This window comes from Falco biarmicus, chromosome 1 (assembly GCF_023638135.1).
Source record: "Falco biarmicus isolate bFalBia1 chromosome 1, bFalBia1.pri, whole genome shotgun sequence".
NCBI lineage: Eukaryota > Metazoa > Chordata > Aves > Falconiformes > Falconidae > Falco > Falco biarmicus.
Window position 1 is genome coordinate 10,143,780 of NC_079288.1, and position 23,606 is coordinate 10,167,385.

Consider the following 23,606-nt stretch of genomic DNA (forward strand, 5'->3'; position numbering starts at 1 on the left):
GGTCCCTGGGGGGGTTCAAAGGGCCTCAGCGCACTGCGAGTTGCCCGCTCGGGGGGGCTCTTTCGGGACAGGAAAGCCGTGCAGGGGACACAGGGGACGAGGGCGGCTCAGCGGCTCGGGCCGTGCCCCGGTGCCCGCCCGCTCCCCTCCATCGCTCGCCCTTAGGGCCGGATGCCCCGGGCCTACCCGCCCCGGGGCCCCGAGCAGCGGAGGGCAGGGAGGGAGCAGCGCCCGGGTGGGTCGGAAGGGAGAAGGGAGGGACGGGGCGAGCGGCCGGGGGTCCCCGGGCCGTGCCGGGGCGGGCTGTCGGAGGGGGTCGGTGTTTCCCGGGAGGGGTCGGCAACCGGGAGCCGCGGCCGGGCCAGCCGGGGCAATCGGGCCCGCACCAGCCCGGCCCCCCCCCGCACCAGCCCGGGCCCCCCCGCCCCACGTGGGGGAGGCCCCGCCCCCCGCTCCGTGACGTCGCTCCCCCGCCCTGCTGTGATGCAATCACGGGGCGGCCCCGCCGCCGGAGTACCCGGATGAGGCAGCCCCGGCTGCGGCGGGCGATGCCGCGGCTCTGACAGGGGATGCGCCCCGGTGAGTGGCGGCGGGGGCAGGGGGTCTCCGCGGCGGCCCGGTGCAGGGGCAGGGCACGGGGGTGGCGAGAGGTGGCCGCGGCCGCGGCGGGGGGGGGTGGGCGCCCCTCACGGTGCCGGGGGCTGCGGGCCCCGCGCCCCTGCGCCGATTGGCTGCAAACTGACAACGGGGCAGATCCCGCCCCCCCCACCCGCCGTTGGTTGGCGGCGCCGCTCCGCCGCCTCCTATTGGCGGAAGCGGATGCCTGTAACTGGCCTGCCCGGCCCGGCCCTGCCTGCGCGGCCACCGCCCTGCGTGAGCCGGTTCCCCCCCCGCCTCGGTCGGCTCCTGAGGGGCGGCCGGGGCCCGCGGCAGCGCGGGGTGGGGGTGCGCGGTGTCCGGGCACCCCTTCCCGCCGGAGCCGGCCGTGCTCGCCCGGTGGCAGCGGCCTGCGGGAGAAGCCCCTCTTTTTAAAGGTATTTCCAGTTGAGCGTGAGGGACGGGGCCGTGGCTGGCGCGGCGCTGCCCCCCGCGGGCGGACGGGGCGCGGGGTTCGCCGTACAGCTCGGCGGTTCGGGCCCGGCTGCCCGCTCGCCCGTGGGTGCCGGCCGCGGCCGTGGGCTCCCGCTGCTGGGCCCGGGGGGCGGGAACGCGGCTGCTTGTGGCACCGTCGCGTCACGCTTGGCTCCGTCAGGCCGCAGGGCCTGTGGGCGCGGCGGGCAGCGGCCAGCCCGGGCCGGGGTCTCCGGCGGCGGGCGGGGAGGGGGGCGGCTGTGGCCGCCCGGCGGTGCGCGTCCGTGCCGGTCAGAGCGGGGCGACAGAATTCGGGTGCCGAAGGCGACATTGCCCGCCCGAGGGAGCCCGCCCAGCCCCTGAGGGGGTCGCCTTCCGCGGGGCAGTGGCAGCCCCCGGCGTGGGGGCGCGGGTGCTCCCGCTGGAGCTCGGCGCCCCGGCCGGCCCCGCAGCCCCACGGGGGGCGGCGGGGGGGGGTGGGGGGTGTCTGGGACGGCGCTCACGGTGGCGAATTGCTTCGGACTTCGCTCCTTCCTCACTGCCGTGTCCGAAAGCGAAGGGACGTAACCCCCGTGCGGCAGTGAGTGAGTTCGGTGACTCGCCTGGCCCTTACGGGGAGGGAGACCCACACCACCACCCCACCACCCCCGTTTGCGGCCGTTGTGCCCCCCCTTTGCAGCCAGCTCTGGCCCAGAAGGTGTTAATTTTTCAGTCCTGCGTCCCCAGTCGCTGATGGGAAACTGGACATATGACTTGCTTCCGTTCTCGTAATGTGCTTGGTAGATCAGATGTCTAGGGTACATCTCTATCGAATGCTTTTCAGTAATTCTGTGAGGGTTTTTCTCTGACGTTTTTGTCACTTCCCTCTCAGCTTAGTGAATCCTGTTGTATTTCGCATATGAGTGACTGCACTCGCAGTCCCTGCCTCATACTCTCAGTTTGAGTTTGGCCCGAATTGCAGCAGACATGCCGTAAAGGGTGAACCCGTCTGATGCAAGAGGAAATACATTACTAGAGTTACACTTCAGTTAAGACACTTCCCATAAACGCATCTCCCTCCTTCCTAGGGAGGAGGAGAGCTGTCCTCACCCACTTGCAGCCCAGCTGCATTGTGCTCAACCAGGTTGTGCTGGGAGTATTTAGTGACTCAGGGCTTCTCTGTTCTCTCTGAAACTATCTTGACTTCATCATGAGTGCGCATGACACTCATGTGGCAGAGGGCATTTTTGGATGCCTGTGGCGTTTATTGCCCTGAGAGGTGGTTAAATATGTGAAACCACCACATCACTGTAGAAGAGTTACTTGGATAAGTAAATCAAATTCTCCTCCACCACTCTTCCCCTGCACCCCCAACAATTCCTGGACACCGCAGAGGGTACATGGCCTTGTCAAGGTCAGTGTTTTGTTAGAGATATTAATAACTCTTAAGAGGAAGGGAGCTGTCCCAGGGCAAAAAAAGTGACCAGGCAGCTTTTATTTTTATTGTTTTGTATTTAAATTTGATGTGTCAGCAGTGTGACTGCACAGGCATGCTGGCTGATGGTGCCAGTTAACTGCGGTTCAGTGGGGTATGATAGGTGTGGGTAAGTAGTGCGGGTTTTAGATTAATAGTGTCAGGTCTGCCCTCTAAGAGATCGTCTGCCTTATAGACGCAGACCTGGCTGGGCTGTGTATTTCTGTTGTACATATGGAGGCAGAGCCCAGGCATTCTCCTGTTGGTTTACACGTGTGAAAATTTGATCTTGCATGTCATTGGGAGTTACAGAGGTGAAGATACGTGTTTAGAGGCATAGTGATTTAATTCCCCTCCCCCTCTTTGGGGTAAAGCCCTCCCCATCCATGGAGGTTGCAGACATGTGAGCTAGTTCCTCATTTGGTGGAGAAGGAAAGAAAAAAGAAAGGAAAATAAGAAAGTGGTGCGGAAATACAAGACTGATGGTGTCTGTGACCTTGGTGCCTCAAGGAGTCGTGTCTCTGGAGGCATGTCTGGGAGTAGACTACCAAAAAGTATGGCAACAAAGTACTATTTGTTCCCTCAGTCTATTACAGTTATTTTTGAGAAGCAGGGAAAGTCAGACTACAGAAAGAAAATGGTCTTTTTACAGTCCTTCTCGACATCTGTGACACCACAAACATAATCGAGACAAACCATGAAGTGCATTCAAGCAAACAGTCTTTCACTACTGTACTGCACTCGTCCATGGGCAAAATGAGACATACTAATCAAAGCAAATTTTTCTTGATATGATTGTATCCCTCTAGAGCTGTTCTGTCAATTCAGCTCAGTAGCAGATTGTGCTGTTTACCTCTCCTGATCAGCGTAGAGTTTGGGGATTTATTTTTAACTCTCATCTTGTTAAGTGCTTACTGAAGAGACCTAAGGCCCTCTCTGTTGATGGCTGGACTGTCACTAGCTTTTGGGTAGCATTTTTCATTTCCCTCTCCCTGGCGCTGGCTGAACTTCAGAGATGTAAAATCAACAGAATTCAATCCTCTGGGAAGAAACCTGTGCTAAGTGCTTTTCCCTTTAAGTTTCTTGGTCACTTGTCATTCTGCAGTGTCCGGAAGCATCTTAGCCCTCTGGCCATCGCCTTTCCAGGGAATGTCGTCATCAGTATGATATTAATTGCTGAGACAATAGGGAGGCCTAGGCGATCTGTGTGCTGTCATTTGTCACAAGCTCTTTGCTGTGCATGTCATAAACTCACATAAATTCATTGCTCCTAGGTAGGGTGCTCTGTAATTTTTCAGGATTTAAAGAAAAAACAGGCAGCTGTGAGTTCGAGTAGATGCAGGCTGAGTGGATAATATCTAGAGGTGGTGTTGGGGTGTGCTGGCATGTGGCACCTTGTGCCAGCTGTCAGGATCAGTGGTCCTGGTGTTCATCATGTCCCACGAATTTTCCTAAGAGGTGATTTTCCAGAGAGCAGAGTCTGAGCCAGGGGAAGCATATCCTTTTTACAGCCTTAATTTCCTTCTCTGTTTGCTATTTACTCCACACCCTGCTCTATGTGGATTCATCCCGCTGGAGTTCAGGTTCCCGGGTATGGAGCTTGGAGCAAATTGTTCTCATGGTCAGGCCCAGATTGTTCTGGGACATGCTCATCTCCAGGGCCTTTCCTTCATCTCTGGAGATACTGAACATGCATCAGGAGCACCTGCCTCTTCAGATTTTCCTTTTTTAAGGTGCTTCAGTAGTGTTACGTGGGAGCAAATAGTCAGACGTCTTAAACTTCCTACTTTAGTGAAAGGGAGAAATGTTTTCAGTAGTTGTAGCTTGATTTCTGAAAAGAGGCTTCTTGCATCAGTACCTTTCCTCTGGTTTCAAGGCTTTCATCGTAGTGCTGGCTAACTCATCACAGGTGTTTTTTGCCCCACTGGATATCATACATTCATGAGGTGTGTGAGTCTTGGCTGTGTGGTGTAAAGCATACCTGTTCTATTTGATTAATAAGGCCAATGCCACCAGAGGCTGTTGAGATAACAAGGCTTTACTGTATGGTATTTGCTTATCTTAAAGGCTTTTTGTCTGAACCTGGCACAAAGTTCTTGCAGGTAGCATTTGGTTATCTTTTGCCTCCTGTGCTGTCCAAATTGGAAATGCAGTATTTATTATTACAGCAGAGGACAGAGTCTTGTGCTGACGCTGTGCCCTGTGACTTTCTTTTTTTCCTGAAAGCTCATATGCTGCTGTTGTAAGAGGCAAGGAGGCATTTGTTGCGGTTCACCCGAGAACATTCAGTTCAAAAATAGTATTGCAGGAAAAGACAGAGGTTCACTTTCTGAAGCAGCGATGGATGTGGGCAGCCTTCCAAAACGTGTATGAAAATGCCTCCAGCTCCTATTTCAGGATGAGAAAAACAAGCACAAATTGATTGGTGAAATCTAATCCATGCCATTTGTTTGTTTTTTGTTTTCCATATTCTAATAAATGAAAGGCAACGCAGATTTGCTTTGATTTTTGGCTAGAATGTTCAGTTCCTTTGCTTTGAGTCCTGATTGGGTTTTGGGAAAAAATCCAGAGCTTCAGGGTTTTGGGGAGGTTACCTGTTGGTTCTTGTGGTTTGAGAAGGTGGAGAACGGTGGAAACAAGATTTCTTCTGCTTTTATGTCTGTGAATCAGCATAAAATGGGAAGAGGAGGAAGACCTGGTTGCTGACAGTCCTTTCTGCTCTCCACAGCAGCTCTGGATGGTGCCAGCACTCAGCGGCAGAGTCATTCCCTGCGAGAAGGGGATGACTGCGGCAATTAACATGGCACCTGGCAATTTTGGGGACTTGGGTAGCCAGAATGGGTTATCATCTCAATAACTGAAAGCCACAGGCGAGCTTGGCAGAATTTCTTTATCAAGTCCTATTTTAGGTAGTTACTTGTTTAATCCAAAGCTCAGTGGATGTTTGCCTTCCCTTCGGTGGTGGGGCAGCAAAGCGTAGATGCGGGAGTTTAAGCACTATTGTCGCATTTGAGTGGCCTTGCACTGCCTCTGCTTAATTATTTGTGTGAATAAAATGAGGAAGAATGGTTTATCCAGCCACTTGAGATGCTGCAGGTACATCCTGGGTGAATTGCAGCTGCCTCCAAGCAGTACTCAGAATTGTTTTGGACACGCTTCTGTAGCTCAGCCTTAATGCGATGCGTCAGTGAATTGACTTGACTTTGAGAATGGGGAGGAGTGGATTCCCAACTGTGGGAAGGGGTGGGTAGAAGTTGAAACATGGTGTTACATTTCAAACTTAGTGTTTTGGTCTGATACTTGATCCAAACTCTAGCAGCAGCCTCCAGTCACATGGAGAGCCGGGGAAGCTTTTTTTAAGTTACTGTGTTACACTTCAACTGTGTTTGTGCTTTGGTGACTTAGCTGAAGGGTGGGTCGGTAAAGAGTTTGGTTTGGCCTCCAATGCAAGATTCCTTGAGCTACTTGAAAAATACCGTCTGCATGTTGGCTTACTTACTTCTGCTACATGTTGGATTCAGCCTTTGGCTCTTGTAATATCCAGAGGACACTAAGCATCTCACTTATAAAGACGCTTTTGGAGGTGGGAAACAAGATTTGTCCCATACAAACCCCCCTGGATTTAGAGAAGTTCTTAACCTACAAGCTGCATTTTTTTTTACGGTGATCATGGTGTGGAAAAGCTGTTCCATTTTAACAGCAGAGAGTTACTCTGCCCCGCTGGCTGTGTAAGTGGGGGCTTGAAAGGAGCTACCACGTTTTGAGCATAGTTCTTGTTTGAGAGCTGCTTTGGATCCTGGAGTTATGCCCACGTAGCTGAGTTTTCCCAGGGCACTGCGTGAATGCTAAGCTGTGTTGTAATGAATTGAAGTGAGCAGCAGCATAAGCCTGCTCTCATTTTCCCTGGAAGACGCTGCTGCATTGTCTTGTTTGTATCCTGAAAGCCTCAGTGTTGTTTGTCAAAGGCTTGATTCTGCGAGTGCCACGTATGCAAAGAAGCCCATGAATAGGAAGGACTTGCCGTGCTGGTTCTCAGCTCCTCACATAATGCCCAGAGCCCGGACAACTGGCAACAGGCTGAAGCAAAGCCGTTTTTGTTAAACTTTTGGTATTCTGTGGGCATCCGCTCTCCCACACATGAGATGTTTAAAATGTCTGGTTATGTTTTGATAATGCCTAGGAGTCACTTTCTGCCAGGCATGTGCATGTGCTTAGGTAGGCCCGTGTTTCTATACCTCATGTGCATGTGCTTAGGTAGGCCCGTGTTTCTATACCTTAAATAGAGGGAATGGGCAAAGGTCTGGCAAAAGTGAAGTCATTTACTTATGGGCACATGTGTGCTGGTGGCAGGTTTGGAAGGTGGCTGCATCTCCCAACTCGGAGTAGTGTTTTGGCTATGAACTGCCCTGTTTGCTGAGTGTGTCTGTGTGCTCTTGCCTCTTCCTCTTGTCCCTCATGTTTGCGAGGGAAGACAAGCGATGTAACCATGTACAAAAACTGGGATATGGGTGTTGGAGCTTAGTATTGCATGCTGGCATGAGCATCCGATGTAGGTGTTTATGCAGTGCAGTCAACAGATCAAAAATCCATGCTGGTAGCATTAGGCATGGTGATAGAAGAGGCATGGGTAATTGTGAGCTATCACCTGCTTAGCCAAGGCGGGCGAGGGATGGGTGACTTGGAAAAGGTCATCTTGCTCCTGCTGAGTGGATTTAGGGAGGAAAAGTTGCTGCTGAGGGGCATGAAGTACCTACCATAGAGCTGAATCTCCTCCCTCCGGTATCTAAAAGGAAAGGGTCTTTTGACCAAGGGCGAGGGGCTGAGTCTCCTGCATCAGCAGTTGATGACTGTGAGTACTTGTGGGTCCCAGCAGCCCTTCTGACACAGACTGCGGCTTTGCAGGGATTCCTCGGCTGTTTATTTCCAAGGGCGTACCCCGTGTGAGCAGACAGGAAGGAGTCTTGGGCCCAGATGTACTTTATCTCGGCTATTTCTAGGAAATGGTGTGAGATGTTTCTGTGTACAAACTTTTTTTCTAAACACATCTTGAATTTTGCTGATGGGTGGCTTCCTGGCTGTTTACCTTTTGAGATCAGCTCCTCCTGAACTGTGGGAGCTGACCCCGTTTTATGCTGTGTCTCATTTATTTTGGGGTGAATGTGCTTCTCAGAGTGAAGCCTCTCAGACTGTGCCAGTTCAGAGCAGAGTGCCTTAGAGGAAAAGGTCAGAAGGCTTTTTTACTGAGGCAGTTTCAGTGAGAACAGTGCAGGACTGATGTTATGGACAGCACGCAGCACTAGCTGAGCTGTTCACCTCTTCCAGGCAATCTGAATTGCAGTTCAGGAGCTGCCTGACACATGCCAGAGCCACAGCAGATGACTGCTTGCCTTAATGCACCCGGCTGCGAAACCGCAACAGTTTGGGAGGTGATTCATGGGCTCTACCTCCGCTGTAAACAGTCTTTTGCATAGGACTTGGGATCTGTCCCTGTGCCGTGATTAAGCTGCCTTGGTAACAGGTGCAACTGCTGAAGCAAGTACACCCAAATAAATTTTTATCTGAAAAGGTACGGCAGGACTGACAGTATATGTGCTGAGGGAATTATAATGGCTCCGTATGTATTTTTTATTTTCTTGGTACAGGGCAATGCAGAAAAGGAAGCACTGTCAGTTCTCTTGGGCAGCATGGAGACCCGATTGTGACAAACTCACTTCTGCAATAAAGCTGTAAAGTTTAAATAAACACAGTGGGAGAGTTGGGGTGTTTTTGAGGTTCTTAGCACCCTCTGGGTAAATTTGATCTTGTGCCCTTGGATTGTGGCAGCTGCAGTCTCAGGTGAAGAGCAAATGTGCTAGTTTTGCCTCACTTTATCTGTGAGCTAAGTGCCCGTCTCTGAAATGAGCCTGTCTGCCCTCTGATGAAAGCATGGGATTGTTTTGTCCCACTTTTAGGTGTCTAAAATGTGGGTCATTGAGATGCAGAACATATTAGTGTGACAATTTTAGGCCTGAAGGGACAGTGTTGGCTATTGATGCCTGTTAGTATGAAAGTCAGGTTTTCTAGGTCAACTATTACTGATAGATGAGCTTGATGCAAGCATTGTTTAAAGCCTCTGCATTAAACAGAGAAGAGGTTTGTTTCAGCTTATCTTTGCTGGGTGTTAATAACAGAATTTGAGTCTTTGCTTTTGGGGGTAAAATGCCTACTTGTAAAAGTTGTTGTGGGATTGCGTGGGGAGAGCTCAGAAATGGTACGTGGTGTGGTGCATCTGGCTGTGGTCGGGAACTGTGGCTGTCTGAACACTCCTCTTGGTCCTGGTGTGCATGGCAGGATGGTGACCACCGCTTCGCCAGCTCCTGAGACCGGGTGTGTGTCAAGGATGCTGAGCAGCAGTATAGAAAGTATGTGTTAAGTTGTGTTTCGCTTGCTGGCTAGTAGCCAAGCAGCAATGCAAATGGCATCCAGTGGTCCAAGCAGCTGAAGAAAAGAGGTCCTCATTCCTCATCCAGACAGTGTGGTCCCCCTGCCTTGGCATGGGAAGCTGCTCCTCTAAACACCTCCAGGCTCGAAGCACTGTTGTATGACGTGACTGTAATTTTATGAGGCTGATCTTTCTTGTGTCTGCGAGGGCGGAGGGAGAAAAACTGTGCGGATAACTTCTGTCGCCTGCATGTTTTACGTGAAGGCAGGAATCGGCTAGGACCCACGTAGGAAGAGTAAACTGAAAATTAATCTTCATAGCACAGTGTGTTAGCGGTTGACCTCAGGGTGTTTGTCCTCATTCATTACATGCCTTTGCAGCTCTAATAGAGTTGTAGTGTGCATCACAGTGTTGGTGACAGGAGGCAAAATCTCTTTTAACAACATTTTATGAACAGAAGTGGAAGCTGTAGCAGCTGTAAATTTTGGTATCCTTACCAACTGCGGTCCTGAGTGAGCTTGTGGAATTAACTGCTGTTTCAGTGGCAGGTACAAAATACAGCCAGAATTTCTGGTCTTGTTTCAGGCTGCTGCATGAGTGTTTCCAGAAGCTGGGTAAAATTACATTGCTTGTTGTAGCAGGTCTCTGCTGAATGAGGCTTGTTAGGGATCGTTAACATCCCACTTGTGGGTGCCAAGTCTGAATGCCACTGTCAGAAAGGCTGTGGCAATGAAAGCCCAGTATTTAGCAGCAGTTTTGGGAGTGGTCTGCCTGTCTATTTATCCCGAGTGCATTATGTTTGTATCCTGCAGGTTGTATTGATCATGGACAGTGAAGAAATCCCGACCTTTTCGAGTCCAAAGGAGGAAACTGCATATTGGAAAGAGCTTTCCTTGAAGTACAAACAGAGGTACGGTTGTACACTTGCAGGCTGGATTAGGTTCCTAATGGCCAGAACACTGTTTAATCTATTTCTCTGCAAGGCTACACCAAGATGGGTATTAGATATTTTAGAAAGAATTTCTTGCATATCCAGCTTTAAAATTTCCAGCCTTGTGGGAGCTAAGTATTTCTTGCACAGCGCTACCACGCCAGGAACTCCAGGCTATGTTTTGAGCATGTTTGAGCAAGAGCAGAGCCCTTTTGCGATCATGTGCATCTTTGTATAATTAAAGTGCTACCTTAAGTAGTATCTTGACGTTTAATCACAGGAAGGGGCCTTTGGGCTTACCTTGTATCGTTACTGTTCCCTTGAGCTTCTTGTAGTGGAATTATTGGTATGAAAAGTGGCTGACTTGGTGTCTGCTGCAGTTTATTGAAGTGTATTGTACCTCATAGTCCAGCTTGTACCAGTGGTTTGTGTCTTTTAGGGGGCACAGGGCTTTTTGGTTACCAGAAGTGACAGGAGGGGTTGCTGTCTTGAGTAACACTGTGCTTCTTGTGGGAGAGGGGTGTGATTTGTCTGGCTGTTTTGGGGTTTTCTTTATAGAGTGGGGGGCACTGGAGGCTCCCAGTTTTTCTTTGGAAAGCTTTCTTTGCATTCAGTGTTTTACTCAGGTGCAGTGAGGTGAAGCCAGTTAAATCTCTGTCAAGCCCCAAGAGCCCAAGCTTCAAGTTGTTGGTTTTTTTGTTTGTTTGTTTGATTTCGGGGTTTTTTAAAGGGGAAGGTGGAGGGCATGTGGAGAACCCTAAGCTTTTCTTGGGTGTCAGAAAATTCTGTGTTTCCTGAAGCCTTGTTAGTTTTCTGTGTTGCTTGCTAAGAGCTGAACTATTATGTATGGCAAAGATGCAAATTTAATAAGCAAAGTATGTGGAGTAGCTACTTCTAGTATTTAATAACTTGCAGTGGTACAAGGTAGGTATGTGCTGGCTTCCTGCCCAGGTGCTCAGTAACCCTAAAATTCAAGTTTTCATCCTTTTCAAGAACCTTAAATTTCCAGGTACTGCAGAGATACAGAATCTGCTTTTCTCTCTTATAGTTTTTGACCAAAATTGGGTTAAATGTTTGCTTAATTAATTGACTTTATCAAGTCTGCTAGCAGTGAAAGCTAATGGAGTACAAAGTGGGTTTCAGACTTCCATGAATCCTGTAAATAGCCTTGATACAGGTTTCTGTTCACACATGCGTTTAATGTAGCTGTTCGTTTTGATGCAAGAGAATTAATTTCCTTTTATAGCTAAGCTTAATGTGATTTCTCAGTTTCCCCATTTTTCTTTTTCCCCTTAGAGGTCTGTAGGTGACACTTAAGCTGAAAAAACAGGAGTTTTAAAGTATTTAATATTTTAGAAGAGCTGTGGATTTTCTTTTAATTTGGGAGATACTGGCTTGTCAACTGATGAAATCCTCTCCTTACAGCTTCCAGGAAGCTCGCGAAGAGCTGGCTGAGTTTCAGGAGGGAAGCAGAGAATTAGAAGCTGAGTTGGAGGCACAGCTAGTCCAAGCTGAGCAGAGGAATAGAGATTTGCAAGCAGATAACCAAAGACTGAAGTATGAAGTGGAAACATTAAAGGTAGGCCTTTTCTGTAATAGCACTGCTGCTTCTTAAAGATATGTTTTCGCTCTCATTTTAGATTGTCTGGTCTGTTTGTGGTCACTGAGTATCCCAATGAAGTAAAGGAGTTGTCTGTTCAAGATCCAGACCAAAGTATGACATGTACTCCAAATAAGGCCAGCAACTTACCAGGGAAATTTCTGGTGGAATTTTTCTTGTTCACATCATGAAACTCTTGTCATGGAGTTTGTGCTTGTTTGTTTGAATTCTCTAGGCTTTGCCAAGTAGTAGCTTTAGTAGTTACACAGGCAACATCAGCATAGCAACAGTGTGGACAACACAAGTATGTTTTTGTCACACCACTGCATTGTCATCTTCCTTTGCAAACTAAGGGGTTTTTGCCCAGAGGTCTCCTTGGTTTTGAGACCTTAAAGAAAGCTGAAGATTGGTGATTTGTGCACATCTTTCAGAGAGAAACTAATTAATTCTTAACAGCCATATCTGTGGAGACAGGAATTGTGTAAAGATCTGCATGTGCAGAAGGTAACTTTTATTTGATGCCTGTATGTTAACAAGTTCTCGCCTCTTTTGGAATCTTGGAAAAGCATCATTTGTTGTAGTCTTGAGTTATTTTATTGAAGGCAAGGGTTGGAAACTTACCCAGTGGAATTAAAAGTTTATGGGGTTACTTGTTTGCATATCCACTCCTGGCTTTATCTGTAAGGTCAATAAGTGTTTTATAATGTCAGCAGTTTTTCCATAAGCCCCTGTCTGTACCCTCAGAGCTGGTGAGAGTGTTTGGGAGTGAGTTCCACCAGTCTTTCAAAGATGAGCTTGTGGACCTGGAGGTTTTGCAACAGATTTCAGTAGATCTCATTTTTGCTAATGGAGGTGTCAGACAATTTCTGGTAACAGTGTGGCTATTGTCAGGGGAGAGGCACTGAAGGGGAGGCTATGTAGTTAGATTTCTCTCTGGCTTCCTAGATATTTGAGACTTCAGAGCAGCTGTCAGTGCAGGCTGTTGGGAACAGATGCAGGGATGCATTTCTGAGCAGCCAGCTGTGTCGTGGCAGGATGTCTGTGCACAGTGCAGCATTTGTGATTTTATGCTGTGTCCAGCTCTGACGTTCAGAGCAGCCTGTTCTTTCTACTTCTCCAATTTGCTCTGTATTACCAGCAATCCCAAATCGGCAAACTGCAGCGAGTATGTTACTTTCTTTGTCCCATTTTACTACTGATGACTTGGAGAGTGTACGCAACTGATATTTATCTCACTGCTTCTTTCTTTCAGGAGAAACTGGAGCACCAGTATGCGCAAAGTTACAAGCAAGTGTCGTTGTTAGAGGATGACCTGAGCCAGACACGGGCCATTAAAGATCAGCTGCATAAGTATGTGAGGGAGCTGGAGCAGGCCAACGATGACTTGGAACGTGCAAAGAGGTGAAGACTGCAAACCTCTTCTTTGCTTTAAAGTTTTCACTAGATCTTTTCTTTGCTACCCTGATCATCGTATTATTCCTTAAAGGGGAAAATAACATGCATTCAAAAAAACCCAAACAAACCCAGAGACATTTGATTCTTGAACAGTGCTGTTTACCTTTGGAGTTCACCTCCATCAGCTGGTAGTGTTACATTACAGCAAGAAAGGCAGGGGACCGAAGTGCTTCGTGTTTCTGTGAGAAACAGGCAGTGCGAGCAGGCTCAGAGCAAGCCAGGCCAGTGCGCTGCTTTTAGTACTACCAGCTAGGTAACTTTATAATACATTTGTGATCCTTGTAGCTCAAAGCCCCTTTGAAGTAAGAAGCTAATGCTTTACATAGTCCCTTTTAAATAAAGCAGGCCAAAGGAGTCTCCTCTTCCCTTGCATAACAGCTTAATGACTATAGGGAACAAACGTGCCCTTTATAAATGCATAAAATGAACAGGCTGCTCTTAGCAACGCCCAGTTTTGGAGCAGGTCATGCTTCCGTTTTGCTGAATGGGAATTTTGCCATTGATTCAGTGGGACCAGGAATGAGCCTCTGGCTATCTGGCAAAAAGATCTGAAAGCTGAGGCCCTGTTTCCACAAGGCTCTTAACCTCCTGACTAACTTTTGACACTAACTTTTGAGCAAATTGGGTCTTAGCTAATGTCCCAGTGCCCTGCTTTTTGCATTCGCTGGGCTGTTGCCTGTCCAGAGCTCTGGAGAGTACAGCACCACCTGAGCCAGTGCTTAGGAGCATGGGAAAAGTGGAGATGGGTGCACTGGACTGGCTCTTTCCCAGCTCTTTGGTACATCTCTGAGAGCCAGATGCTATCATGTTCTTTTCATCTGATTTCCCTGCTGCTTTGGAGTTTAGTCCTTTCTAAGAAGCATTTCCATAGCTTTCGAATTACTAACTTGAATGTAGGCCCTGCTAACATTTTTCTTCTATTATGTTTTTGAATACTCTTTTATGTTGGCTGAGCTGAAGAAACTAATATTCTGGATTTTGTTTCTAGGGCAACAATAGTTTCACTGGAAGACTTTGAACAAAGGCTGAACCAAGCTATTGAGAGAAATGCGTTTTTAGAAAGTGAGCTGGATGACAAGGAATCGTTGCTAGTTTCTGTACAGAGATTAAAGGATGAAGCGAGAGGTATGGCTTGCTTGATTAGTTCTGTGTCTTGGTACATTGTTGGCTTGGTAAGAGAGACATGTAGCAACCAAAGCTCATGTTTACAGAAAGCCTCACATAATGAGACTTGCACTGGATGCGTAATGTAAGCATTGGGTATTACTAACAGTATGTTCTCTCTTCTTTGTATGTCCAGTGTAGCTAAGAGGAAAAATTTCCTCATGTAGGGCAAAGTTAATATCAGATTCATTCAGGATGTTTTAACACAGGGAAGTACAAAAGTAGTATGTTTCTTAGATGTAACAGAATATGGGGAAGTGTGCTGCAAAAGTTCCAACTCGCTGTGGTTTTATGTCTTGTATAGGAAGGGAAAGCATAGGAAATGACAGGGAAATACATCATAAATGGTTAAATAACTTTCTTTAAAAATCCTGTCTCCTGTGTTCCTTCTAAACCTCTTGGAAATTGCCTGGTTTATTTAAGATATTCCAGTGAAGACTGTGATAAGACTGGTGTGATCCGAGATGTTTGGGATAGTGTTCTGGGATGTCATCAGGAGCTGAGGATTCCCCAGTGGATTAGGCACTGAGGATGCTGGAGATGCATTTTTTTATTTTTTTTTAATGGTTGATGGAAACTAATTTCTCTAACAGTGGCGATGATCTGCTCCTCAGCCTGTGCCTGCCTTTAATGTAGTTTAGTGGTTTTCAACTTTGTTTCCCAAGTGAAGCTTTTCTAAAATAATTCCTCAGTTAAGGCCTAGACCTGAGTGTGAGACAGCACACTTGACAACAGGCTGGGATTTTTTTGTTGTTGTTCTCCTTTGTGAAGTTCTTTGGACCATGCTCGTTCCCCACAAATTGAAAGCTTTTATTGGAAGCACAGGAATTTTATAACAAATATGAAAAGGGAAATACATGTGTTGTAGTTTGGGGTTAGGGTAATAATACTGGAAAAAACAAAAAAACCTAGGGGACTGTTTTCTAGAACACTGGAATGATATGCAGAAAAGACATCTTGTTTCTTGGATGAGTCATTTGGAAACTTTTAGTGTTTGTTAGGGTAACAAAGCTACATGTTATTCCCCCTGACAACAGCCCCTTGACAGCAAGCAGGAACACTAACCACTAAAAGAGCTGATACAGTGTCAAAGTCAAATATTTCTGATTGAACAGCCACAAATCCTCTGCTAGGAGCCTAAATAGTTTTTCATTTCAGCTGTGCTGTTTTACTTAAAATCAGGTCTAAATATTTGTGAGAACTTAAAAGCCACAATGTACAACTAATTTTGCTCTTGCATGTTATACCAGATTGAGGTAAGGAATAAGAAGTCTGTGGAAGATTAAGTTGCTGTACCCAAAAAGAAACAACCCCCTTGTAATCTATCGTTTATTTGTGTCTAGTCCCTTCTAAGGATTTTATAGATTCAATGCTGAGCTGTGCTGGATGCTCTTTGTAGCAAAGGTGTGTGGAAATGGGAGGGGACAAGGTAGGGGTAAGCGGCAGTCTGGAGAGGAGGTGAGAATAAAACATGGTGTTTCCTAATCTCTAGTCTCTTTCCCTGTGGTTTGGACTACCCAGCCTCTCCAGTCTACTCTTCTACTTGTCGAGGTATCAAGAAACTGGGTTCAACCCTTTGACTGTCTCTGGCTAGTGTGGAGTCCTGTGGTATATTAACTGGAAGAATAATGTGGGGAACTGGAAACAAGAATAGGTTATTCTTCCCTTTTTCCAGCCTCTGGGCAGGAGCCGAGTGTAGTTCGGCAGGCATTTGTGGCCAGCTGCAGTTTTTGTAGCACGCTTTCCATGGGACTCACGGTACAGGTGGGCAAAAATACCGAGGCTAAATCACCAGCTGTGCTCACTGGGACCACACAGTGCTGTGGTCCAGCGAGGGCTCTGTCTGCTGCCTCTCTGCTCCCAGCTGTCGTGGGAAATGATGGTGCTGGGCTGTGACTGCTCTGAGGTGGGGGAAAGCAAGCAGCAGGCAATTAATACAGGGTTGTCACAAAGTGTCTCCTCCTCCCTCCCTCCCAAATGAATAAGAGAGAGTGTGTGTTTGAGAAATCGGTCGCTAATATGGGGGGTTTGTTTGTTTTTCCCTTGACCCTTAGACTTACGGCAAGAGCTGGCAGTACGGGAAAGACAACAAGAAGTCACCCGAAAGTCAGCACCCAGTTCTCCGACTCTAGACTGTGAAAAGATGGATTCAGCTGTCCAGGCATCTCTCTCCTTGCCAGCTACGCCTGTTGGAAAAGGATCAGAAAATAGTTTTCCTTCCCCAAAAGGTATAAGTCATAGAAACTGTGTCTAGTTGTTCGGCAGTATGTTCAGCTTGTTAGCTAACAGTTTCAGACCAAGTGCTTGTTGGTGAATTTGAAGTAAATGCAGGTGGATCCCACAGGTGTGTTGCATAAGGTGTGTTTAAATCCTGGGGCAGCATCAGGTGCATTCAAGGAGTATAATGAGTAAGTAGCACAGGAGAGAAGGGCAGTGAAGCTTAGATAAGATTTTTGAGGGGGAAGGGGTTGTACTCAGCACTAGGTGCCTGCAGCAGAGCACTGAAGATACCTGGGGTTGCAGGGAAGTGGAGTAGCTGGTATTTCTTCTTAAGTGTGGGGTAGCAGTGGTGAGTAAATGGTAGTCAGTAATTCTAATGGTCTGGGGTCTCTGTTACCGCACATAGTTTTCAGGGGTCATCTCTTCTCTGTGAGACATCAGGATGTTAGTCTAGTCCCCTTCCCCATCTGGAAGGCTCTGGACAATCACAAGGATTAATACATTATTTTTTCAAATTAGAAAGGGTAGATTCCAGAGGAAGCTCTGGCTGGATTAGATGAATTGCAGGCAATAGCCTTGCAGATGGGAGAGTGCATGAACTCTGCATGTAGGTCTAATGGGAAAGAGGGCAGTGGACAGGAATTAAGCTTTTTCATTTTCCGTGGCTAATGGTCATGTAGTCTGTGTGTTATTGTGGGATAATTGTATAAAGAGTCTGCAGCAGGATTTTAGATTTACCTTTTTATGTAGAAGTCGATTTATTTACATTTAAAAGAAAAATTGACTGTAGGGCGTATAATAAAGCGTGTCTGTATTTGCAGCTATACCAAATGGATTTGGTACCAGCCCCCTTACTCCTTCAGCTAGAATATCTGCACTCAACATTGTGGGAGATCTATTACGGAAAGTGGGGGTGAGTGCTCTGAACTGAAGCTCTGTGCTGCTAGTTCTTACTAGCTCTGTGCTGCTGTCGTTGTGCTTTCGTCCTTGCGCACAATTAGAGCAAGGCCTTAGCCCATGCTGAATACGTGCTGTACTTCCCAAATCACCCGTGTTCACTGTTTAGTATGTGATAATCTGTTTTGTGTTTTTTAATTATCTTGATTTGTAAAGTGTGTTACTAAGGTTCTGATGCAGATTTTTGGTGTCAAAATTCATATTTGGAGTAGAAGTTTCTCAAGCACTTTGGTATATGGAGTTAGACAGCAACAGCTACTTTTCCTTACTTTAAACTGGGCCTTGCAGCTTCCTCTGTAATGAGGCTAAGATGCAGAGCCTCAGACTCTGGGTGCCTGCTGCACATGAGCAAGGAGCCGAGATCACGCTGCCAGTGTCTCCTCATGTGCCTGGGGAGATCTGCAACAGATGCTGAAAATGGGAAATAAATAATGTCTAGAAACCTTTGATAAGAAAGTGAGAAAATAAATCAGGAGAAAGCCCAGTGTTCCCATATGTAGTTGATGGGGAAGTGAAATGCGTGAGCTGTTAAAGGGATTACTGCTGTAAGCAGGGAAGAAGTGGTTTAAACATCTGTTACAGTGTTGGTTAGGATGCCAGGCTTTCCAGTTGAACGAAGACATGACTCCTGAGTTAGGAGAAGCTCGTTGACATGCCTCGGTGGTTCGTGTTTTGAGTGGAAGCATGGTTAGCCTTGGTGTCTAGCCTCCGGTGCTGGCTTTCCTCCGTCTCTTGTGGCTAACACTGAGAACAGCAATAGATGCAGTAGAGACAGTTGTTTTAGCAAAGTTTGAAATTGAAAATTACCTCGTTGCTTGCATTTGGAGCCAGTGAGCTCGTAGTTGGTTTGAAAGGGCGGCAGGATGACTCTGGGTTATGGAGTGACGTGTTTAAAATGGGATCATTGTGAGTAAGAGTCTGCAGGGGATTTAGGGAGCTTAATCACAATCCTGTGTGATTACTCTGCAAGGACAGGAAATGCCAAATAAGCATGCTGCCTTCCCAGCCTGCTCTTAGACACACACTCTGCCACTGATACAAAATTCCAGCTTGTGCATTTGTTTAGTAACAATTATAGGATGTTCAGGATTTCTTTGGGTTTGGCTGTTCATAGGATGCCTCATCCCAAGCCTTAGACTCCTTTCCTCTGCAGGAAATTTCCCCTCTGCTTTCTTGCTCGCAGCTGAGACGGGAGTCGCTTGGCACAGATCATGCTGGCTATTTCCAGCTGATAGGTGCTTTGAGACCAAGAGATTGGTAATTATCTCTATCTCCCCATATAGTTGCTAGTAAGCTTACATGGATTTCTAGAAGACCATGTAGTGTTCACTTATGTGGGGTAGCGTGTCGGTGCCTTATTAATGGAATATTTTTCTATGTGGAACAGGACCAAACCACGTGTTTGGGGAGATGAGCTTTTGTCTCCAGTGCATGCATTTGCACGTGTCTGAATGCCTCCTTGCACAGGGTGGATGTACCAAAGAGTTAAGAGGACTTTCTGCTAGACCAGATGGACATTCGAGTTAAGCCTCAGTTTGTGACAGGCAGCAGAAAGGGCAGGTGATGTTCTGAAGAGGGAAATCAGGCTTTTGTTCTCCTGCCTGCAAGGAGTCAGTGGGTGATCCGGAGACTGTCACCTTGTATAGGGGGAAAAAGATCTCACCAGGCTTGGTTGGAAGTAGTAGAGATGAGGTGCAGGCCACAGAGACAGGCTTAGCTGCTGCCTTAGATTCCTCCTTCTGATGCTGTGGCTGTAGCGCTGTTTGTTCTGAAGTGTATCAGTGGGGCTTAGGAAACTGTTTTGGTTTTTTTGTAGGCCAAGATTAAGAAAGAAATGCTAGAAGGCATTGTCCTGAGGAAAAAATTCAACTTCCCAAATATGCGGTTCCTCCCAAAACCTGAGGATTCTGCTTTAGGCTCTGTCTTAGTCTTCCAATTAGCTTATGCCAGTCTTACTGCAGCTGCTGAAGCAAGAAGTTTTGGTAACTTCTGCTAGGAGTTGGCTTCCTTATTTTAAGTAATTAACTGAAAGTGGATATGTTCAAAAATCTGAACCCTAATGGAACTGAGTCATGCCTAGCAGTCTGCGTCAGCATCTTGTTGTGTGTGTTCCCTTTGGGGTTGGGTAATAGAGAAAATTATAGCTTTGTTCCCTTTTAGTTCAGTTTTTGCCAAAGGTGATCACACTGGGGTCCTGATCGTGGTGATCTTGGGGTCATGACAAAGCATGAACTCAAGCAGCAAAATACTTTCTCTTAATGGTATTAATGTTTTGACAATGCTTTTTTTTCCCCTCCCCACTTTCACAGGCCTTAGAATCCAAATTAGCTGCTTGCAGAAATTTTGCAAAGGACCAGGCATCACGGAAATCCTATATTTCAGGGAACGTTAACAGCAGCATGATGAACAGCAATGGCACAAAGTACCCTCATCCGGGGCATACTTCTTTCTTCGACAAAGGGTAAGTAAGGATATATTTTTCCCCAAAAGGGGCGTGCATTTCAGCATGTACTTTGAGCAGAAGTTTTTCTTGGCTTGTCTTTAGCCTATGACAGCTTTTGTCCTATAGGAAAAATAATTTGCGGAGCCAAAGTCTCGAGGGGATGGGGAAGGTGACAGTACTGATTTCTGTAAAGCAAAGAGAAAAGCCAATGTGACTGTCTCCTAGCTGGTAGGATGTCAGTGCCTGTTCTGAAGTAAGTAGTGGTGGAGTTGCTATAGTTACTGGTGTGCTCATGGGGAAGTACATTAACTGCAAATCTGGAGATTCCCTTGGTGAGAACAGCTGAGTGTAGGCAGCAAACGTTCGCTGGGAGGCTGGTGCCCTCTTTGCTCTACTTCCCCCTCTATCAGGGGGAAATTAAACGTCATTAACAGCGTAATTCTGGTGATTGAGGGGGCAACTGCCTCTCTGGCTGTGCTGTGTGTCATCCATGAAGCCAGAAACTGCTTTCACAGGAAAAACTAGCCCACGTGTCTCCTGTGACTTGCCTGTGGTCAGAGCTTCCTCTGGGGTACTGGGAAGTGCTTGAGCAGGAGGGTTCTCCCACAGCTCCTCATAGCGCAGGGCCTCGTGCTTGTGTGAGGAGCCTGAGAAGCGAGGCAAAAACCACAGCGCTCCTCCAGTGTTAGCACTGCGGTATTGTGAGCTGTGCTTGGTGTCACTGGGCAAAACCCCCTCCGTGCTCCCTGCATGGTAGTAGCCTTCCATGCTAAACCTCAAGCCAGTGCAATTTGATGCCAATATTCAGCACATCCTCAATCCAGAATTTATTTTAGAGAATTAAATGAGCTGTTACCGACCTGAAGAGTGCCATATACAGAGCAGACAAGCTGAGCTTCCTACAATCACCCTCGTTTGAGCTAAATTGTGTTGCTATGTGGGTAGCAGGGCAAGTTGCATCTTAGAAACTGGCATTCAGAGTTTTTAGAGCCACTGCTGTTTGCTGCTTTTGGAAAGGAAGAGTTCAGAGACTATCAAAGTCAATGTCACGTGCAAATCAGACTTCTGGGTTGTTCTGTGCTGCAGGGCTGGCTGGGGTCTGTGCACCACTGCAGCAGTGCTCATGCTTGCAGTGCACAGGCTACGTTTCAGGTGCAAGCTGTCAGGGTAGTTGGTAGGGAGAGATTATATCATGTTCTCAGGAGGCAGCATGGCTATATTGAGTTGTAGTGTGAGGAACAAGCTGATTGCTGTGTGGGGGTCAATTCAAATTATCCAGATTGTCATCACGCCTATTATCTGGGCTGGCTGCCTGGAGTTAGGAGCAGGTTGTAGCTGAAAAAGGCTTGGAAACCCAGACTCCTGAAGGATAACTTCTACAGCAGAGTTGGAGGATGTTAGTGGGCTAGAAAAGGGGGTGGAAATCACTGATGTGCTTATCTGCAAGTTGTTAGAGATCCCTCCACAGCCCTGCTGTCCTGTCCTTCTCCTCTGCACCCCCATACGCTGTTCACAGCGGGGCTGGTGGCCCATCCCTCTCCCCTTGCAACAGCTCCCGCTCTGCGTTACTGCCCCTGTCAGGGTCTGTGCATGCTGGAGGTGTCTGTGACGTGTGCACGTCTCCACGGCTGCTGTGTAAAACCTGTGTAATTGTGTCTGCACGTGTAAGCTAAACTGAGCTGTAACCTAAATGAGGTCAGCCCCATCATGCCCGCACGCTGCCAGCAGTGGCCGAGCTCCCAGCCGCACCGGTTGCTGGCAGACATCAGATCCAGAGTGCATTGTGGTGGCTGGGCATGGGGGGCTGAGTCAAGGCATGCCCTGTCTTCTCCCTTCTCCTCCTCTCTCTCCAGCCCCCGTACTCTCCTCTCTGCCCCTAGTTGTTGCTGGAGCCTGAAACAGCCACGTGTGATCGTGGATCCAATCTAATCTGCAGCCACTGCCCAAAGAACAGCTGGTTGTGTTGTGGTGGGATTAGGACAGAGGTAACTTGGCCACATGGTTACAGTTCCATTTACTTCCCTTCCTCTACCATTTTGTTGGTTAAAATGTTTGATGAGTCTCTGTCTCCCATCAAACACCTGCTCTTTGCTTGCTGAGTGGAGCTGAGCAGGCAGCTGCAGGCAGTGACAGGCAGCAGCTGGCACAGGGGAGTGTTGCTGTAGGGGAGGCCTGGAGGACGGCGGGGCTTGCACTGAGGCTTTGCTGGGAAATCAGAACAGTTAGGACTTACGTAATTTTTAAAAACTCCAAAGAGTCTGGTGTAAGATTAATTTCCTGCAGACTTGTTCCTTCAGGAACATGCTGTTTCTGTTCAGAAGCCAGGACAGGGCAAAACAGCACCTTGAGGATGTTCTCAGATAGATACTTGTGTTTTTCTGTTTTAATTGTTCTTAATTGGTTAATAACTTTGATCCAGTTGGGGAACAAAATGGCTCTGACCTTGATGGGCTCGGCGGAGGCCTGGCACTTGAACATCAGAGCTGAGGCAGCATGTGAGCCAACATGGGGTGTTTGTTCCTTGTTCACTGCTCGCCTGCTCCCCTTCCTGTGTTCTTGAATGTAAAAAAAAAAAAAAAAAAAAAAATGTTCGGTTATTTTTGTGAGTCTGTTGGGTTTTGTTTTATTAAACAAGCCAATTTTTTTTTTTTGTGAGAAGTGTGTCTGCTTGCACACTTCAAGCAGTCCTGTGAAGCATGTAGGTATATTTACATGGAGGATACTGTTATCCACAACCCTGACTGTAATACATCAAGCTGTGAGATCAGGGTCGTCTTTCGGTTGCTTAGTCCACCTTATTAAAAAGTTTCCCAGGAAGAAGAGGGAGCTGTAGATAACTCGGGTGCAGGTGAGTAATCCCGTGTCCTGTAATGTGCTTTGCAATGTTCAGGCTTTTATCTGGGTCGTGCTTTTTCAGTAGTGGAGTGTGATGGGAGTGCTGGTTGTTGCTGAAGTAGGACCCCTTGCCTGCCCGTGCAGAGCAGTCTCATTATGCAGTGGTGGAACAGGAGAGGTCTGGTGAGGTTTTGTGGAACACCTTTGCTTTGCCCCAGTTCTTGCACCCAGGGTTATCCCCAGGAATGTCTTTTATTGTGTGCATAAACTGTTTCAATTTTTCTCCACTAGGCGTGAAAAGGTCATATTCCCCACCTTGGTCATGGGTAAATGAATTCATTTGCAATGATAAGCTGCATGCGTTTTAACTTGGTGCTTGGAGGTGCAGAGTTGGTGGTTATGCTAACTGCATGAGGTAGTAGTTCTCTTAGTATTGCAAACTAATAGCTCATGATCAAAGCCTGAGGCTATAATCTCTGTCTTTCTCCTTACTTTAGATAAACTTCTCTAGTGCTGTAACCTGTTGCAACCTGTAAGATTGTGTGCTGCTTGCTTTCTTGATCCGATTAATATTTCTTCAAAGATACGCATGTTTCTGATTGGATCAGTCACATCAGAGATACAGAATGAAGTACTGCTGCTGTTAACTTAGAAAGTTAGTTTGCCCTTCGGTCGTGTTTTGCCTCCAATGTTTTGTTGGCTGTCGGTTTGCCGATGCTCCGGTTGCCGTGGTTCTGGCTAATGGGAAAGCAAACAAAGGCACAGATGTGCTGGGAGCCAGCCAGAATTGCCGAGCAGGGAGAGTGGACAGCACGGTCTGAAGCGCAGGGAGACAGCAGTGCTCCTGCTCGGTGTCACCACCCCTGCCCGGCGCACCCGGGTGGCACCGTCGTGCCAAGGCTGTGCAGGTAGCGGGGCCACGGGCTCTGTGGGAGGGGATCCGGCCACACAGGGGCTCGGTGCACCACCGGCAGCGATGGGGAAGGGTCCTTGTTTATCTGCCTCTCAAGGCAGTGGGAAGGGCTCCCCACGCTGTCAAAAAACGCAGGTCCTTTA

The 23,606-nt window shown here is 47.7% G+C and overlaps 1 protein-coding gene across 4 annotated transcripts in view; it reads left to right on the forward strand.

Annotated features, from left to right (window-relative positions):
• Window positions 1–478: 478 nt before the first annotated feature.
• The window catches only part of NDEL1 (nudE neurodevelopment protein 1 like 1), a 29,323-nt gene continuing 6,195 nt past the window's right edge, over window positions 479–23,606 (forward strand). Inside the window, exons 1-9 of one of the 4 annotated variants that reach the window (XM_056343977.1) lie at window positions 846–1,034; window positions 9,758–9,855; window positions 11,302–11,455; window positions 12,729–12,877; window positions 13,920–14,056; window positions 16,150–16,323; window positions 17,137–17,228; window positions 19,582–19,733; window positions 22,842–22,876. In XM_056343977.1, coding sequence (XP_056199952.1) covers window positions 9,770–9,855; window positions 11,302–11,455; window positions 12,729–12,877; window positions 13,920–14,056; window positions 16,150–16,323; window positions 17,137–17,228; window positions 19,582–19,733; window positions 22,842–22,876 — 979 coding nt within the window. In that variant the 5' untranslated portion in view covers window positions 846–1,034; window positions 9,758–9,769. Of the gene's footprint in view, window positions 580–845; window positions 1,035–6,232; window positions 6,253–9,757; window positions 9,856–11,301; window positions 11,456–12,728; window positions 12,878–13,919; window positions 14,057–16,149; window positions 16,324–17,136; window positions 17,229–19,581; window positions 19,734–22,841; window positions 22,877–23,606 lie in introns of those variants that run through there. The other 3 variants (XM_056343717.1, XM_056343805.1, XM_056343885.1) reach the window with 3 other exon arrangements.